General features: G+C 40.9%; 1 protein-coding gene across 9 annotated transcripts in view; it reads left to right on the top strand.

Annotated features, from left to right (window-relative positions):
- PTPN5 (protein tyrosine phosphatase non-receptor type 5) overlaps window positions 1-11,871 on the top strand; it is a 74,257-nt gene extending 62,386 nt beyond the window's left edge. For all 9 annotated transcript variants that reach the window (XM_056493707.1, XM_056493702.1, XM_056493708.1 and 6 more), the window contains 3 exons: window positions 3,464-3,624; window positions 6,295-6,408; window positions 10,017-11,871. In XM_056493707.1, the coding sequence (XP_056349682.1) occupies window positions 3,464-3,624; window positions 6,295-6,408; window positions 10,017-10,110 (369 nt within the window). In that variant the 3' untranslated portion in view covers window positions 10,111-11,871. The remainder of the gene's footprint in view (window positions 1-3,463; window positions 3,625-6,294; window positions 6,409-10,016) is intronic.
- Window positions 11,872-18,911: the final 7,040 nt, after the last annotated feature.

Here is an 18,911-nt window from a genome sequence, read left to right as displayed (position 1 = left end):
AGGGAGAAACTGGTTGATCCATCCAAAAATTAATCCATCTCAAGAAAGGAAAAAGATTTAATGATTGCTTTCCCAATCTAGTTTGCTGTGAAGCTGTTCAAAAGCTCTGTCATCCAAAGAGAAGGAAGAAAAATGCACAACCACCGAGCACTCTTAGCATCCAGTGTCTGACAAGCATAGGGAGGGACTTGGGAGTATGCATGACAGAAACTATTTTCAGATTTTTGTGCCTTGTTCTTTAGAAAGAGTTATATTTGTCTTTTTTTTTTTTCCCCCTCTTCAACTCAGCCAGCCATGTGTTGAAGGGAGGGTTGTGGAAGCTAACACTTCTGTTCTTGGACCTTTTGCAAACATTTACTTTGCCCTGTGCCAGCTGGCTTGTGTAATGGCTGCAAGGGTAAGGCCGGTTCCCTGGGCACCATGTTACTATTTTCCACCTTTAGAAATCAGACAGAAGGATATCACTTTGAACACACAAAATCAGAAGCTCACAGTGCTGTTTGGCACTCCAAAAAGGAAACAGAGCATTTGCTAAATTCATAACCGTGGTGAGCCAGAGAATCAGAGTTTGTGTCTCTCAAAAAGACCTGGACTGCAGCTAGATACGATTTCCACCTTCCATATTGCCTCTGAATTTCTTGCCATGTCTAAGAGAAGAGTAGAATTGACAGGAGACCGATATAAGTCTGCCTGTCAGAAGAGATAGAAAAATAAGCTCCCATCTCTCTCCCTCATCTATTTATCTAGCTATCAGGGACAGAGATATGGCTCCTGGCTCTCTGTCTGTCAAATACATTATGAAAGCAATTATGTCACAAGCACAGCTCTGGCTTTGCTGAATGAATCTGTCAAGAGGGAACAGACTGCCTGGAGTGTTTTGCACACAGCTCTTGGCACTAAAAGAGCAGAATACTTTGCAGGGGGAGGAATTTTTGGGGGGTTTTTTGTAAGGCAGTTTACTGAATTGCAATCGTGATATTTGAAGTCCAGATTTCTGTGTTGTGTGGCTTCCCATTTGGATTTCTGTTCCATTTAGCATTCACGTAATGGTTGGGGTTGGAAGGGAGCACTGGAGATCATCTGGTCCAACCCACCTGCTAAAGCAAGTGAGTTTTGAATATCCCAGAGAAAGAGATTTCACAAACTCTCTGGGCAGCCTGTTCCAGTGCTCTGGGGAATAAAAAAAAAAAAAATTAAAAAAATCCCTCAAAACATTTTTCCTCATATTCAGATGGAACTTTGTGTTTCAGTTTGTGCCTATTGCCCTTGTCCTGTAGCCAAGGACTACTGAAAAAAGCCTTGAGCCATCCTCTTGACACCCTCCCTTCAGATACTTATAAATTTTGGTAAGGTCCCCTCTCATTCTCTCCTCCAAGATAAACAGGCCCAGCTCTCTCTAAGGGAGGTGCTCCAGTGCCCTAATTATCTTCATGGCCCTTCACTCCACTAGTGCCTTGTCTCTCTTGAGCTGGGGAGTCCAGAACTGGACAGAGCACTCCAGGTGAGGCCTCTCTAGGGCTGAGACAGGATCACAGCTCACAACCTGACAACTCTGCTTTTCTTAATGTACCATGGGACACCACTGGCCTCCTTGGCCACAAGGGCACTGCTGATTCGTGGGCAGCTTGTTGTCCACCAGTCCTTTTCCACAAGGCTGATTCCAGCTATGCAGCCCCCAGACTGTACTGGTGCCTGGGGTTGTTCTTTTCCACTTGCAGGACCCTGCACTCTCCTGTGTTGAACTTCATCAGTTCCTCTCTGTCCAACTCTCCAGCCTGCCCAGGTCTCATGGAACAGCAGCACAGCTTTCTGGTGTGTCAGCCACTCCTCCTAGTTTGGTATCATCATCAAAAAATGAGCTGAGGGCACTCTCTGCCACTTCATCCAGGTCATTGATGAGTAAATTTAACAGTGCTGAACCCAGTACTGATCTCAGGGGAAGGCCACAGGCTATGGGGCTTCAACTGGCTTTGCTGCTGATCACAGCCCTCTGAACCCACCCAGCTAGTTCTCAATCCATCTCACTGTCCACTCATCTACCTATGCTTCCTAAGCTTTCCTCATGAGGAGGTTATGGGAGACAGGGTCAGATACCCTGCTAAAATCAAGATAGACAATATTCCTGCTCTCCCCTCATCCACCCAGCCAGTCATACCATCATAGGAACTTTTCAGATTGGTCAAGCATGATTTCACCCTGGTAAATCCATGCTGAATATTCCAGATACCTTCTTTTCCTTCACATATTTAGAGGGGATATGCAAAATTGTGTTTCCAGGAATGCAACTGAGGCTTACTGTGTGTAGGGTGTGTAAACCCCTGGGTGCTTGCTCTTGCCAACTTTTTGAAGACTAGAGTGGCATTGACTTTCCTTCAGTCTTCAGGCACCTCTCCTGTTCTCCACGATCTTTCCAAGATGATAGAGAGTGACTTGGCAGTAGCATCTGCCTGCTCCCTCAGCATTCATGGGTAGACCCCATTGGGGCCCATGGATTTGTGGGTGTCAAGTTTACCTAAATTCTTTCTAGTCCAATTCTCATCAAGCAAAGGCAAGTTGTGGTTTTTTTCTGCAGAGTTTCTTGCCTTCAAGGTCTGGTATTCCTGAGGGCCAGCATTGACAATGAAGACTGAAACAAAGAAGGCATTCAGTAACTCTGCCTTCTCTGTCTCTTCCAGCACCAGGGTTCCCACCTCATTCAGCAGTGGGCCTTTGTTTTCCCTGCTCTTCCTTTTGCTGCTGATGCAACTGAAGAAACCCTTCTTGTCATACCTTGCCAGATTTAATTCCAAATGGACCTTAACCTTTCTTGTCACATCTCTTCATACTTTGACAACATTCCTGTATTTCTCTCAAGTGCCCTGTCTCTTTTTCCTTATTCCATAAATTTCCTTCTTGTGGTGTTTTTTTTGTTTGTTTGTTTTTTGTTTGTTGTTTTTTTTTTTTGCCAGAAGCTTCTTGCTTATCCATGCATGGCTCCTGCCCTCTTTGCATGATTTCTTACCCAGAGGGATGCATGGAAATTGAGCTTGGAGGAAGTGATGCTTGAATATTAATGAGCTGGTTTGGATCCCCTGTCTTCTAGGGCCATAACTCAAGGGATTCCTGAAACTAAGTCCTTGAAGGAATCAAAGTTATATCATCCAAAGTTCAGGCTTGTAATCCTACTTACTCCCTTGCTCCTTCCGCATAGGATCCTCCACCATCTTTTGATCACTGCAGCCAAGGCTGCCCCCAGCCTTCATGTGCCCAACTATGTACTAATACAAGGTCTCCTTGTTGGCTCCTCCACCACCTGTGTCAAAAAGTTCTCATCAGAGTTCTGCAGGAGTCCCCTGGAGTGTGTGTGCCCAGCTATGCTGTCTTTCCAGCAGATTGATTTAATCTTCTCAGTCTTAAAGGGAAAGCCATGTTTCAGTATCAATTTTACAAGAAGAAGTTCTTATAAAACTTTTATGGTTTGCAGAAAGGAGAAGAAGTCAGAAACCTGAAACATTACTGGTACACATCTTGGCCAGACCAGAAGACACCAGACCAGGCCCCTCCTCTGTTACAGCTAGTACTGGAAGTGGAAGAGGCCATGCAGAGTGCAGAGGAGAAGAATGCCCCGGTGATTGTTCACTGCAGGTAAATAATGTTGTGTCTGAAGTCACATGCAGTGATGTGGTGCAGACACTGCCATATAGGCCATCGGTCACACGTATGAAATCTTGCCCAACTGCTTCTTTGAAATATACTTGGAATTTCAAAGCTTTAATGACAATGATTTTCAAGTGTTGCATTCAAATTCAGACTTGCTTGAACATAGAAGCTGGCAGTGGTTCAGTTATTTGTAAGAATAATTCCATTTCATTTGCCTTACCAGTAATATATGCCTTTAATTATCTTTTAAGGGCCAGGTTAGCAAAGATTAATGTGAGTTAGGGAAATTAAGTAGGAAGACACATGCAAGCAGACAAATTATAGCATTCAACTTTAAGCATCAAACCCCCCCTGTTTTGTAGATTCCTTCTATGTATTTTTTTTAAATCATTATTAGGCCAAAGAGAATAATTTAAATATAACACATTACTGAAAGAGTGACAAAGCTGATTACAGCAAGTACTAATCAATAGTCAGAAAATGTATGCAACTGATAGTAAAACCAAAGTATCAGTAAAAATCCCTGGCAAAGATGAAAACTTCTGTGAAAAGAGCAAAGTCTTTACAGTGGTTTGATGCCTGATGAGAAAATTGTAATTATCAATCAGAGCAGAATAAAAATAGATGAGGATAGATACTTCTCTTCTATCCTCAGAAAGAAGTGGGATGATGTACTTATCATTTGTAGACACGATGAAGTATGTTCTTTTGCACTGCTAACTAGGGAGTGTGTTAAGCATCAGCAACCACTATTAAATCAGACATGGTAGTTGATTTTCATCCAAGAGTGTTTTAAAAAAGTTGGTTCACACACTCTAAACCATTAAAGTTTAGTATAGATGAATTACAGTTCTTGGAAAACTGGAGGGGTTCCAGGGGTCTAAAAGGGAGGCCTGTTTTGCCAGTGTTTAGAAAGGTTAAATGTGATTACTTGGAAACTACAAAAACTGTTTTGTCCTCAAAGCAGTTGTTCCAGGTAAATAGCAGAAAGCCTGATAAGAGATGCAGTTTATCTTGCCAGGGTAATTTCCATAATTTCAATAACATACATTTTGCCAAATTTATTTTTGTACGGAGTTTTGCTTAATTTTGCATAATGTTTTCTAGGAAACAGCAGATGGTTGCTCTCCAAAAGCCATAGTAAATGGGTATTATACAATGAGAATGTTTTTAAAGAGTCTCTTGGCAGAAATGGTTGGTAGCCTGGTATCATCAGAGATCCAACTGTAAGCTAATATGGAGTAATCACTATTAAAAGCCTCATGTGATACCACATGTCCAGTTTTTCCTGCCTGTGTTTTAAAACAGATGTGGAAATATTTGGGAGCGTTCCAGATGGGAGATGAAAATAAGAAATTGTTTTTAAGGAAGTCTTCTTTGTCCACAAAAGTTTGTGACTCTCTAGGAGCTCCTTGGAGAACTATGGTATCTGCTGCTGATTAACATGTCACTCTTGCTTTGCATATTTGTTCTGTCCTCTTGTATGGTGTCATCCCCATGACCAGTAATAATCTGGGGAGAAACGGGGCATTTTTATCTGGGGGGGGGAAAGGTGCTAAGAGATATGGTGATAGGATTATGAAGTGTTCTGTGTGGCTAATGTGCCACCCAACACTGTCTCAGCCACTGAGAGACCTGCAGCTTGTCCTGGGACAAGTACTGTTTCCTTTAGCTAAAAATGGGTGTTGTTCCTTCCCTTTGCAAAACACTGAGGTCTTGGGCAGTAAACAGTATCAGGAGCTGTGTGCTGTGGTCTGTTTGGTTATGATCAAGTGTAAGATGAAGGACTTGTGGGCAGCTGTGAACCATGAACTCCAATATTGCTTGAACATTTGTTGCCAATGGTTTTGCATTGTGATTTTCTCACAACGTAAATGAAAGCAGGATCTCCTGTAGTTGTGTAAAGTAATTATTGCTGAGTATACTCACTTATTTAATGCATAAGAAGGGCTTCCAGAATTTGCTGGTAGTTTGTTAGGTGATGAGAAGAATTCACAGCTTCTACAGCACTGTGCCTTTGAAAATAAACTCAGTTCTGGTCATTACCTAAGGAATGTATCCTATAAAAAAGACTTCAGGGAAACATAAAGAATTTTTTTTGATAATGAATTTGTTGTATTCTGTTCTAATTCAAATTACTATCTTGAAGATCTGATCAGGAAATGGCATCACACTTACTTTAATGCTGTTAGCTCTAATTATTTAACCAAGGGTTGGGGTTTTTTTACTCTACCTGTGAGTGAAAATAGCTTTCAAAGAAGCTGTTAGAATTGAGAATTTCAAAGCAAGTTTGCCTTCAAAGCAAGCATTGCTGTCAAACCAAATATTACTAAGAAATGCAGCAGCATTTTTCAATGGTTCAGTGAGAGGTTCAACAACATATTGGGTCAATGAGTCTCCAGTAGTCCATTTTTAGCACTGTATCTGCAATGTTCACCCTTTTGCTGTGAGTGGCTCATACTTAATCATGTCATCCAGCAAAGCTGATATCTTTTCCTAGTTATGACTTTCCATCTGGAAGCACCCAGCTGGCAAAGGTCGGAGGGACAAAAGGGATGATGGGGTCTGTGCTGGTTTAGTGGCAATCATGTGACAAGAAAGGTCCAAATTCCTTGTGACATCTCCACTGCCTCTCTCTGCTCTTCCCTTCCTCAGTGCAGGCATCGGGAGGACTGGCTGCTTTATTGCCACAAGTGTCTGCTGTAAACAGCTGAAGAACGAGGGCATAGTTGACATTTTGCGAACAGCCTGCCAGTTACGGTTAGACAGGTAAGAAAGCATGTTTTCTTTCCAGAAAAATAAAAAGGAAAAATGGCAATATTTCCCCTTATTTAATGAGAAGCGAATGAGAGGGGAAGAACAAGCCAAGTGGAGGCCAAGAAAGAATGTTCCTCTGACTTATAATCTTTGCCTGAGCAGTAAACTTTAGTGAACAGCCTGAGAGCTGATTTATGTTCACAGCTGGCATCAAAGTCTGCCCAGCTGCCCACCTCCATGCAGCAAGGGAAGACCTTTTACCAGCTGAAGAGTTGGCCCCATATTCATACAAAAGCAAAGGCTCAAAGATCTGCTGTACTTAAGTTCAGAGCCACAGATCATCACTTTTCACCCAGAAGGAGTATTGAAAATTCATCTCTCATACTGGAGCGGTGAGCCATGATAGGAGAGACATTGCTTGGGGAAGGAGAGTGCACAGCCTGGAGTGTTTGCAGACATATGAAAGGAGCTGCAAAAATCTCCACAAATTCAATGGTTCCAGTTGAGCATTTCTTAACACACCACCTTGAGTTTGATTATGAAGTAAACAGACTTGAATTTTGTAGCAGAGATGTTATTTTTCCTCTCCCACTGGTTTCAAGTGCCATCAAAACATGTCTCAGTGCTCTCTCTAATGATAATGATAAATGTAGTCGGGGGAAGAGATGTCACGAAAAACATACCAAAGATTTTTCTGAGGGGAAAAAAAAGAACCTCAACCCCACGCTGAACTTTATTTCAGAGAAGAAATTATGCTCAGTGGGAGGCAAAAAATGAAATGCTTGCTGCCCTGCTGAGACTCTGATAGACAGGGACCTGCAGGGGCTTAGAGATTTGGCTATTTCAGTGGATTTTAGCCCAGACAAGGGAAGGCTTCTTGAGAAAAAGAAAACCAGAATATGAACAGTGAGTGCTGATTATCCATGGTCCAGTTAAATATCTGTCTGGATGTGAAATATCTTGTCTCTGTGACTAATGCTACACAGGAAAATTGCTGCAGAAAGGAAGGCTGAAGGCGCCTGCTTACAAATGTGTGTGATACAGCAGGCCAATTCAAATACTAGCTTTGAAGGGAGAGGGGAACTGGCAGTCACTTGAAGAATCTGAAGAAGGAAAATCATACTTAAAGGACACCATGGGGGAAAGGAAGACTGCAGGAGCCTCTGTAGCTGCCACGTAGCTCTCAGGAGTGGGATGGAATAGATAAAAGCCATTTAAATGTCATGGGGTAAAATACTGACGAGGAAAAGCAGATCACCATCCTTCCCACAGATTTCTTCAAGGACTGAAAAATAGGGCTTGTAGTCTCTTGGAAGTCATGCTGCCACCCACTCTCATTTTCACTAACTCCCCCCAAAATCACCAGGAGACTTCAAAAGTAGCATGAGAGGTTGAGATAGTGTCCAAGCAGCCATAAGAGGGAAGACTGTGTCTCCTCCTCTTGCTTGATCATTACTGTCTAGGATGGCAAGGAATCACCAGGGACTTAGGGGAAGAAGGATAAATGCAGGCCAGAGTAGATGTCTGAAGGAATGCACCTCCCTGCTTTACATGAATAGAAAGGTTGACATTAGCCCTGAGAACCACCTTTGAGTTTGCCATGGGTATGGAGAGAACAAAGGTTTTTCCTTTCATTCCCTCACAAATCCTTTGGAAAAGTTCTGTGCACTGGGCTTTGCATCAGTGGTCAACAGATGGTCCTAAAATAACCTAGTATGACTAAGGAGAGGAAGTAATCATTCCTACATCCTTCCCACAGTGCTGACACACATTTGCTGTCATTGCCCGCAATGCAACTCAGATTTCAAAGGTTTCTGTGGCAAATAGGGGTGAAAACACAATTCTGTGCCAAAGCCTGGACAGCAAGCACATGCCATGGTGTGCATATGTGTGGCAAGGGAGGAAGCCACCACATAGCAGGAAACAGGATGAAAAGGAAAATAATTTCCTGTTGTCTGAATCTCAATGGCCACCCTGGTGCTTCTGTTGCTACAACTTCAGGGTGCAACCACACTGTTAATGGAAATTGTCAGATGTGACTAATATTCCTTGTGTGTTACAGTCTGACATAGATATATTTCAGTGCTGTGTGGAGCACAGAGGGACTTAGAAACAAATCAACTGTGAGCTTGTATTAAGAAGAGCAGATGGGGAAATATTTTTTTTTTAGAAATACAGTGAGTGTTTCTCACTTTTGCTAGTTGATGAAAGGTTGGAGAATAGGTCCCTGCCCTTCCCTGCTCATTGTTAAATGTTATTTCAAGCAGCTACTTAATAAAGTAAGTGCAAAGGGCTGAAGAACAAGGTTGTCTTTCCCACTCATCTCCCCCTTACTGGTGTGGCTACTGTGTGACCCATAATGGTTAAGCTGGACCTCATAGAAAAGGACCACCCCCAAGGAGGGTGCTAGCAGTCTGCTATCCATTTGGCTTAGAGGAAGCAACTTTTCATTGATGTCCCCTGGTGAGGTTTCTGAGGGAATGCTCTTCCTCAGACTGACACAGTCTGGTTGGTTCTCCTTACCCATGTGTTACCATGTTGCTCAACTCTACTTGTCATTTCAGCCTCCTTTTGGCACTGTGCTGCCAGGATCTGTGCACCAGTACCAGTGCTGGCACAATTCTGCATAAAATTTCCCTGAGCTTCAGACAAAAGTTTTAACTGTCTTCATAATGGATTGTCAAGAGATCGTATCACTTTCAATGGGGTACTCTTAGAAAAATTTCGAATGTTAGTAGAATCTGCTTAAAATTAACAACTTTAGCCTGGTTGTTTTTGTTTGTTTCTGTCTCTCCCTGTAGTGGTCATATGTTGGTTAATATGCTGCTTTCAGAAAGACACAGGCTAGACACATGGAAATCAAACTACTTTTGCTCCTGCTTGCATCTCCTTTCAGGTTTTCAGTTTTAAAGAGAACTGTAAAAGCTGAAAAATAATCTGAGCCAAAACAGGTTACTGTGCTGGGGGATCTTTTGCTATCAAGGTGTGCACGGTAGTTAACTCAGTTACAAATCTGAGTAGTCCTTTCTAAAGTAATATTTTGTGCTCCAAAATCTTGCTGGCCATCCCTAGTTCTCTGGTTAACTTGCTGAAAGCCTGTGGATTGGTACAGAGGAAAGAATCCTCATTGCAGAATGGGAAAATTGCATCAGTTTTCTGGGCTGGTTTGGCTTAGCCTGGCCTGACCCTCTTTGGTCCCAAATTCCGTCCCTAATGCAGCTGTGAAGTCTTGGATAAGCTAATTCCCGTCTTTATTCCCCTGCTCCCATCTATCTCTCCAGGGCTTTGGGGTGGGAATTACTTTTCACAGAAGGGTGCTTGGATAACATGAGAGTAAATTATGATGGTGATGCTTTCCTGGAGGAGAACCTCTGCCAAGGAAAATGAATGTAAAGCCTATTCCTGTTCCACTATCTTCCTTGCTTAGCAGAGATTTTCAAAATGGAGCTCAAGGTCAGACTTGAAACTGGTTACAATCAAAGGGTGCTTCTCACTCATTTCAGAAAGCTTTGGAACACAAAGCTTGTGGAGCACAAGCTTCATGTTAGCTGTGCTACTTCCTCATATGTTTGCAAGTAATAAGACTGCTGTTTCCCTCCCCTTCTCTTCTTGCCTTTCAGGGGAGGAATGATCCAGACTTGTGAACAGTATCAATTTGTGCATCATGTCATGAGCTTGTACGGGAAGCAGCTTTCTAGAGCAGCAGAAGAATAAGTGTTCATGATATTCCTAAAGGCTAAAGCCAGGAGAACTTTTGACTGCGTTCAGATATATTTCAGATCTGATAAGAGACACATGGTAACCTGGCTGTTTTAGCTGGAAAGATAATATTTTACTTTGATATTGCTTTTATGCTCTTGTTTGCATTGACATTTAAGAGCTGAGGTACGCCTTGTCTTAAACATATGTGACAGGACATAATCTTCACCAAAAAAGGCTTATTTATACTGTAAATAATAATAGTAGCTTCATTTGTTACAAAAGCAAGAAGAAAAAACAGAAAAAAAAATCCACTGTCTTCAGTTTGCTATTTTTTAAAAGGTCATTGCTAATGTATCCAAATACAGTGTGAAACTTTTTGAATTGTCATGCTGAAATGTGCCGTATGTTGACTAAGCTTGAAAGTAAATTTTTGCCTCTTTCTGATTGTTTTTACATATACAATTACCGAATACTGTGTGTATTGTAAACCTTCAGAGCCTCTGCATTGAAAGACTCAAGTAGATTCGCATTGAAATGATTTCACACTTCATGTTTGCTTGTTTATTTTTGCTAAAGCAGTCCACTAGCAGTGTTGTCAGAACTAAGGGGGAAACAATATTTCAATGACATGAGTCAAATCCTTGCCTCGAATTCTTACCAGCAGTGTACCCCAGTATCATGACAGCGGGGTCAATCTGAGTAGATATTAATCTGAACATAAATGCTTCATGCTTTACCTTTTCTTTGTCAATATTAGGGCATCTTAGTCATCTGGCAACCAGATTGTATTTCTGCAAATAATTTCTATTTTTACATGGAATACAATTTCTCCTGAAATCTGAGATTCTAAATCAGGTGAGGAATTTTTTTAGTCCATCTTTATTAAAAATCTAATAATAAAATCACTTTTATTCTATGAATTTATACTTGTTTCAAAGCTTTGAGGGTTACCATATGTCTAGTGCCTATTAAAATTATTGCAAGTCCTAAAGGCAGCTTAAAAAAAAAATCAGTGTGAACTTGTTGGCTGCTTTGTGATAAATGTGCCCTCAAAACAAATTTAGACAATAATTAGCCCATTCTAACCAATGGCCCAGGCAACAGTGTTTCCTTTCCAATAATACAGACTGCTGCCTGTGTTTTTGGTTTAGATTTCAATCAGGCTAGGAGCATTGTAGTTTGTGCTTAATGCTTAGAGGTGAACACATGTTTTAGTGCTTCACTGAGCAGAGAAAAATGGAGGTACACAGGATCCTTAACATGAAAGATGAATGTTTTGTGAATAGGAGCTCTGATGACCTACTAAAAATATATTTGCTTCTCTTTATTTGTAACAATAACCAAACCCCACTACTTCTATTAGTGCAGAAGATTCTGCGAATTTACTGCACTTCCTAATCAGGAGAAGGTAAAGCAGCTCTCAGAACAATAAGGGCTGATCCTGCTCCCACTGATGTTTTGCCATTGACGTCAGCAGGTGCAGGGTAAGGCCTGAAATGTTACACCTACAACTTCATCACTGTGGGGAAAAAGTTTCCCAATATTTCAGTACACATCTTTGTGTTTATTCTGTATCCATGAACCTGTAAAAATCCTGTCTGCAGGGTTTGCATGAATGTGTGGCAAAATGTGTTATCTTTAAACCACTTGATTTTATTGCTGTATTTAAAATATTTCCTTCAGTGAGAAGCTAGCAGAAAGAACTGGCATTCTTTTTTAAAATACTGGTGATAGTCATTAAAGAGAGCAATAAACTTAAGCTTTTGAGCATAACATGACTGTTAGTTTTATGTAAATCTTGATAGCTATATTCTCTCTGTGCTACCAACTTTTTCAAAGGGGTAACACTATTTTATCTAAGCATTCCCTAAAAATACCAAAATAGCCACTGATATTCTGAATAACATTGAAAGTGGAACTCCCTGTAAATATTTTTCAGCTTTTCAGTGCAATTCCATGTCAAAGCTGACTCAGTGAGTAAAACTACTTTCTCAGTCATCAGCTTCCTATTCATCTGCTAAAGAATGCCTGCTGGTTGGAGGGCAGTGTGCATATAGGAGGTAAGTTCAATATATAAATTGCCTCCTGCACAAGGAGATTTTCTAGAGGAGAATAACTTTATGGCAAACAAGGTATAAAGGGCTCAAAGATACTGGCCTTGAGGTCCTTGCAGAGATCCTCAGCAGGTGTTAGTTGGCAGTGCTTCACTGACTTGAGTAGAAGTGAATGATTTACGCCAATGAAGGAAACTTGGCCTGCTGTCCATTCCCATTCTACATGTGTGGAATGTCCTGAGAGTGTGATTGTTGATAAAATTATGTTGTTTGGCATCAATTCACAGCTACAAAACACATGTCAGCCTCACTGCATGCTCTGGTGATGAGGGCTGCACTGCTGCCACCTCATACCAGGCAAGAGCAATGCCGCTTGGTCAGGATCAAAATATTTAAATGCCTCTTAAAGTATTATTTTGTCTAACAGATTTGGAGCTAATCCTTTGGCCTTATCATAATTAACACATTTCTGTCTCTTCTTTTCTTTACTTTTTTTTCAATAGAATTTGAGATCCGAAGGACCTTTTATCAGCTGTTCTGATCTCTTCTGGCAGCAGAGGTAGTCTTAAGAAGTGCTTAAGATTAGCAGAAGGGAGCTCTGGCTGTATGCAAGCCCTTGAGACGAGTGGGGCTGCTGCTTCTGTAATAAGTGTATTTGAAACTGAGCTGACAATAAGAACTAAACTAACTTGTGTCTCTGACTAGATTTTTCTTTCTATTCTTTCTCTATTAAATGAAAATTCCAAGTATACTTCGTCCACTCTCTCCTGCTCAGTGCCCGGGACTCTTTGTACCAGAGACCACAGCATTAGTACCTACAACAGAGTTGTTTCCCTGAGGACTGAATTCCTCTCCTCAGGTGGGTAAGCATATAACCAACATGAGATTATTTTATTTAGAACCAACTGTGATGTCTTCTGTTTGATAAGCTTTCTCACACTTTGAACAGGACAGAGCCTAGCTCAGTGCTTTGATTGTTTGCTGGTCGTTTGGTCGATTTGGTCACCACACTTAAGCAGTTTTATCCTTGTTGTTGTGGTAACAGACTAATGGCACATTCTGTCCTCATGCAGGTAGTCTGAGATCAGCAGATAACAAAATTATGTAAAAACAAAAACTAAGATTGCACTTGAGTGTAAGGGCTGTCCTCAGATAAAGCACAACTCGCTCTCTGAAGGATCAAGATAAAGTTGACTTGGTCAAATTATTCTTATTTGTCAGCTACCTAGTAGTCATGTAGGGAAGATAACTGCATTTCTTCCAAGACTTTCAAAAGTATCTATTTATTCTGAACTTTTCCTCTATAATTATATTTTCCTCTACAATGGAAAAATCTTAACATGTGAAGTTGCAAAATGGACTTAAGAATGAAGACAGGACTAAACAGGACTTGGTTCCTGTCACTTCCCTGCTGTCTCTTCAGTGGAGGAATCATGCAGCTTGCACATAGATGATCATGCTTTACAGATTTTCTGTGGAGAAAAAACAAAGCACTTTTTCTGAAATAACCTTGTTTCTTCTGCCAAGTCTGTAAATGAGTATTTCCTGGTGTCTGCAAGAGTGACTGTCAGCTTAGGATAAAGTAGGGCAGCTCAAGGAAGCTTTTCTCCCTGCAAGTTTAAAAAATCTCCATTCAAAAGCACAGAAGAAATAAGTGAATGAAAGCAGCATTTTCAGCTTTGTGCATAAGGTACAGCCAGTCAAAGATCTGCGTGCTCTAGGCAACACAAGCATTGATTTCTAGTGTCTCATTGTGAATTTCACATATTCACAAAGAAGTTAATTTCTTCAATTACATGCAAGGAAAGAGAAGCATCCACTCTCATTTGAGCACTGATAAAGATCAGGCTCCAGCACCTGAATACAACAGATGCTATCTTCTCGTGGCGTGGTGTGAAAGTCACAGAAGGGATTATGATTAGCCCTGCCCAAGATTTTGGGCCATGTAATACCCAGCAGGGCAGCAGTGTCAGGTTTACTCAGATGATGGCAAAGCTGAATGAAGAGAGAGACTGAATTATTTACTCAGAATTAAGAGCCATGTTGGCACCAAAGCTGGCAATATGGCTCTGAACATTTGAGAATATAAAGCTTAAACAGTCTGGCGAAAGATTCAGGTATTGCAATTCCTGGCCCTTTCTCTCTGCTGGACCATGCTACTCAACTTATGTTCCCTCTTGGTTCTTTATCTCTTATCTGCCTGTTGCTGCTTATGCTTAAAATAGAATTAAATAAGGTACTGTATTGCACTACTTTTAACCCAGTATGTTGATAGTGTTTTCCAGAAATCATCTCTTTCCTTGGATAGAGCTTGTCTTGCTAGACACCCTTCAGAGAGCTCAACTTCTTCTGCACACATCTTCATCCCAGAATTTTGGGGTAGAAATCTGCAGTTATGTGCATCTTACTAATGGCATTTCTCCACTAAGAAAAAGTTGGGTTTGCTGAGCCTTTTTTTTTTTTCTTAAGCTTTTTATTCCCCTGGTCCCAGTACCAGGTGCAACTTTCCTCTGAAAAGGCAAAGGCAACATTTCCATGAATCAGAGGGAAAAAATCCTGCATAGACCTCCTTTCCATGTTTAACTTGTTTGCCTCTGAAGTGGATACTAGGAAACCTGTGAGGAATTAAGTCAAAACTGAAAATACACAATGGAAACCTCCTCTTGTAAATTAGCTTTGATGCCTTCTATCACAAAAGAATAAAAGCCATGGTGTGATTTGTTTTACTACATCCACTGTTGTCTTCTCAGTATTTAGGATATTGTAAGGAGTACAGAAAGCAAATATTCAAGCAACATAAAGGTCAGGGTGTCAGTTTGGATAGGTGGGAGGAACTGGATTTTGTTGGCAGTGCTTTGGTTTTTGTTGGGGAAAACACAACTTTCAGTGCAGAAAGCAAGTTTCTCTGTAGCTAAGTTTGGCTCTTGGTCCTGAAGTAGAATACTGAAGACGTAAGTGATGGTTGGTTTCTTCATGCTTTTGTTAAATAAGCAGTAAAAAACGCCTTATCCACTTCACAACAAGACCAATCCTATTTCCACACACTTCTGATTTGATCTGTGTTAATAGAACACAAGCTTCCAGACAAGAGAGCACAGAGTGTCTGTCTTGCTGGATTCCTTCTTTAGCCTGTGAAACAGCATATGTTTGTTTTGGCTGGCTGTATGTGGTATTTTTTGCTCACTGGAAAAGCTGACAATGTTTCAGCCTGTACTGATTCTTCTTGTTTTTTGTTAAACTTTTCACCTCCCTCTTTCTTTCCTAGACTTAACAGAAATCACCTAAAAATCATCAGGAAAAGATGGTCTATTCGTGGAGGAGGGTGGGAGGCTGGGGTGTCCATTGCTTTTTCCAGAGTTTAGCTGTAGAGTTACTCCCATCAGCCTGTGTAGATTGGCTCGATTTTAGTGTTCTTTGGTTTTCTCAGTTCCTGTGTTTTGCAGAGCCTAACCCAAGTGCCTCTTGCACTAGACTCCCTTTCAGCTGAATTTAACATAAATATGGAGTAGATAACAGCATTCTGTTCCAAACAGAAATCAAATGTGGTCAATTAAGTAATTTATTGCCTCTGTATCTTGTTAAGTTTTTGTTGCAAGCAAGATAGGTAGTTTGTGTCCTGCAGAATGGATTGGTCCTATCCACCTAAAACAATCTCCTGTCCCTATGTCAGCAATGTTGTGGTTAACACGAGTAATGCAAAAAAAGCTAAATACACAAGCTGAGAATTGTAATTCATTCCTTCCTTGAGAAGTACCCTTCCCACTGGGAATGAAGTCCTCCATAAGAAGTGTGGCAAAATCTGACTATTAAGGAATAGAAGAGAGCTGATTAAAGAATGACCTCTAATCTGAAATTATGAACTGATCTAAAGCACTGAGTCCCTGCTTGAGTAACTGAATGAACTGGCTGGACTTGGAAATGAGAGAAAATGCTGAATATCTAATTTATATATATAAGTAAACAAAGCCAAAGCCTGGAGGTGTGAAAGCAGCACTGAGAAATGACTTAAACATCAAAGCAGGATTTTTTTCAATGTTCAACTGTTCAAAATCTGGGCCCACATATTTTGTTCTAGCATGGGGAAAAAAAAACTGGTAAATTATTTCATAGTCTGCCTTTGATCAAAGTTCTGAAATGGTGTCAAAATCAATCATTAGAAAACCTGGGATTGGGGGGTAATGTTTATTTTTAAATAAAAAGGTATCCTTTTGACCTACAGAAGGTTTATTCCTTTTAGCATATAATACTTGAGGTTTTATATTCCTGTTATTCCAAGAACAAGAAAGTGCTGAAGGCAGTGTAAAGGATGTAACAACACAGCCCACAAGAGGCCAGTATGTATTTAAATTTTGAACTATTCAAGGCCATATCTGTCCAGTGTAAAGGGACCCAAGCATCTTCTTTGGAATGCAACAAGCTACACAACTTCATGTGAGCTGAGGAACACTGAAAGGTCAGTAATGGTCCTGTGGTCATGAATGCTCCTGTGGTAGGAATGACCAGGACCTTATCAGCTGGGATAAAAAGGTAACATCTATATAAACCTATATTCTCAGGATATCATAATACTTTGTGTTCTGTGGCTGTGGTCAAGCAGGCTAGAAACTGGCTGTGAGTCTAACACCTTTAGACTCACATCTGCTTTGCTTTTCCTTTCCTTCCCTTGCAAAGAAAGCAACTTTATAAAATACCATTCCAAATTGTAACTAATTTTCATGTTAAAAAAAAATCTGTGGCCGAGGTTGAAAATATTGATCAGGCAAAAGAAAATCTAAGTAAAGGGAATTCCATTTTTGAGGTGAAAGGATGAACTGTAAAGGTGGTTGCCTGACTTTTAAGCAGTGTCACCGTAGCTTTTGTAGGATTTGAAAATCCAAATCTGAAGGCATGCAGAGCAGTGGGTCAATGAGCCAAGCAGCAGCATCCTATATCCCTTCTCATTTTAGCACTGGGTGATGCTGCTGTGGATTTGCCCCACAAGGGTTGAGGGACAAATACACAGCACTGTTTTCCAGGGCCTTTAGAATTATAGGGTTCATCTTGTCTCTTCCTAACCAGCCCAAATCAGAGCTGTCACCAACACCCATGACCATTGGTACACAGGAGTGAAGGGGTGAGAACAGGACAGTGAAAGAGGGTGGCAAAGGGGGTGGGAACACCTTTGGGCAGGCTTAAGGAAACAGAGCATTTGTGTATCATACAGGCAGCCTGGAGGCAAAAGCCAGCTCAGCATAGACATCAGGGTGTATATATATTATGTTAAGGAAAAGGATCTCCTTGGGAGATCAGAGCACTTTGGGCACATATGTAATTCCTGCTGGCAACAAAGAAAATTCTCAAGGTCATATGGTATTAACATTGTCTTTGCTGTGGGCTGTATTTTCTGGGCTGCCATGCATAATCCTAACTTTATCATTTATGTCCCCAAATCTTGGAAAGGCTTTTGGGTTGATTTTCTTCTGCCCCAAGATATTTCAGCAGCCCAAACAACCATGTCAGGGACTACAATTACTGCACTTGTCACAGACCACTTTTTAAAACTAGAGAGCTGCAATTTCTAGATGACTAATACTCATCCCTTGAGGACTACAATCAGATAGTCCAGTTTCCCCAAACTGCCTTTCACACATAGACCAATCTTGGATTATCTTGGCTTAAAGCAACCTTCTTACTGTCTTGTCACTGCAGTGAGGACAATGACACAGATCCCAGCCGCATCCACTGGGAGCATGTAGTGCACAGGCCCTTGTGGAATTCAAAATCCCTCTCTATATGACATACTTAGGAGAGCTAGGGAGGTCCTTGATTAGAAAGAAGTTCAGAAATAATCCAAATTAATAAGATGGAATAACTGAAGCTGGTAGTCAAGTTTATCTTGCTTTTCTTGGTGCAAAATGGAGACATTTGTCTCTTAACCACAGAAAAATAACCTGGCTTCAGAGTGGTGTTCTCATGGAGCTTTAGAAATTAGTATTCAGGGACAGCTCCTTGCTGATCAGTTTTTGGGGAAAAAAACCAAACCAGTTTTACTAAACAATTTGTAAAACTAAAACTAAATATTTTCATTTTGATAGAAAAATGTAGCTCTTTGAATCTTTCTGCAATTAAGCAGTTTAAAGCAGAAGTATTTGTCCTAAATTATGAACATTTACCTAGACATAGGGCTTGAGCAGCACTGAAGAGTTTAATGCAGCCTGTGCAGAACAGAGTAAGTCCTAATGGGATTTTTTGACACATCCAGCTGTGAAGCCTTCTTGAATGACATCTGACATCAGAGCACCTTACAGCACTCCTGCACAGCAAGGCAGCCCCATTTTCTCATTGTCTAGATGACAAGATATATAGAGAGAGCAAATTACTTGCCCAGAATCCTGCAGAAATTCAGGAAAGAAGCAAGGAGCTGATCAGCAGCCTCCTACAGACAGCTAGAACTCTTCCTTCTGCACAAACCTTTCTCTCTTAGGAGTTTTAGGTGATGAGCAGTTCTCTGGTAGCTTTATGTTTTGGGGCTTCTTGTTGTATCTAGTCTTTGAAATTCCTGGTAAATAAATCCTGCAAAGAGTACCTTGCTGTTCATTTAATTAACATGCTTTTTCCCCAACCAAAGAAGTGTTTTCCAGGAAGTCTTCTGCCTTTTTGGAGCCTTGTAGCATGCTGATATGAGCCTTTGAGATCCTTGCTGAAGAAACCCTTCCTGAATTTGTGGAAAAACCTTGTCCACTGAAAAAACCCAAGGGTGAGTAAAAAATATTTTTTTCT

Source organism: Oenanthe melanoleuca, chromosome 5, assembly GCF_029582105.1.
Source record: "Oenanthe melanoleuca isolate GR-GAL-2019-014 chromosome 5, OMel1.0, whole genome shotgun sequence".
Lineage (NCBI taxonomy): Eukaryota > Metazoa > Chordata > Aves > Passeriformes > Muscicapidae > Oenanthe > Oenanthe melanoleuca.
The sequence above is the reverse complement of the archived record's forward strand: the minus strand, read 5'-3'. Positions and strand labels throughout refer to the sequence as shown.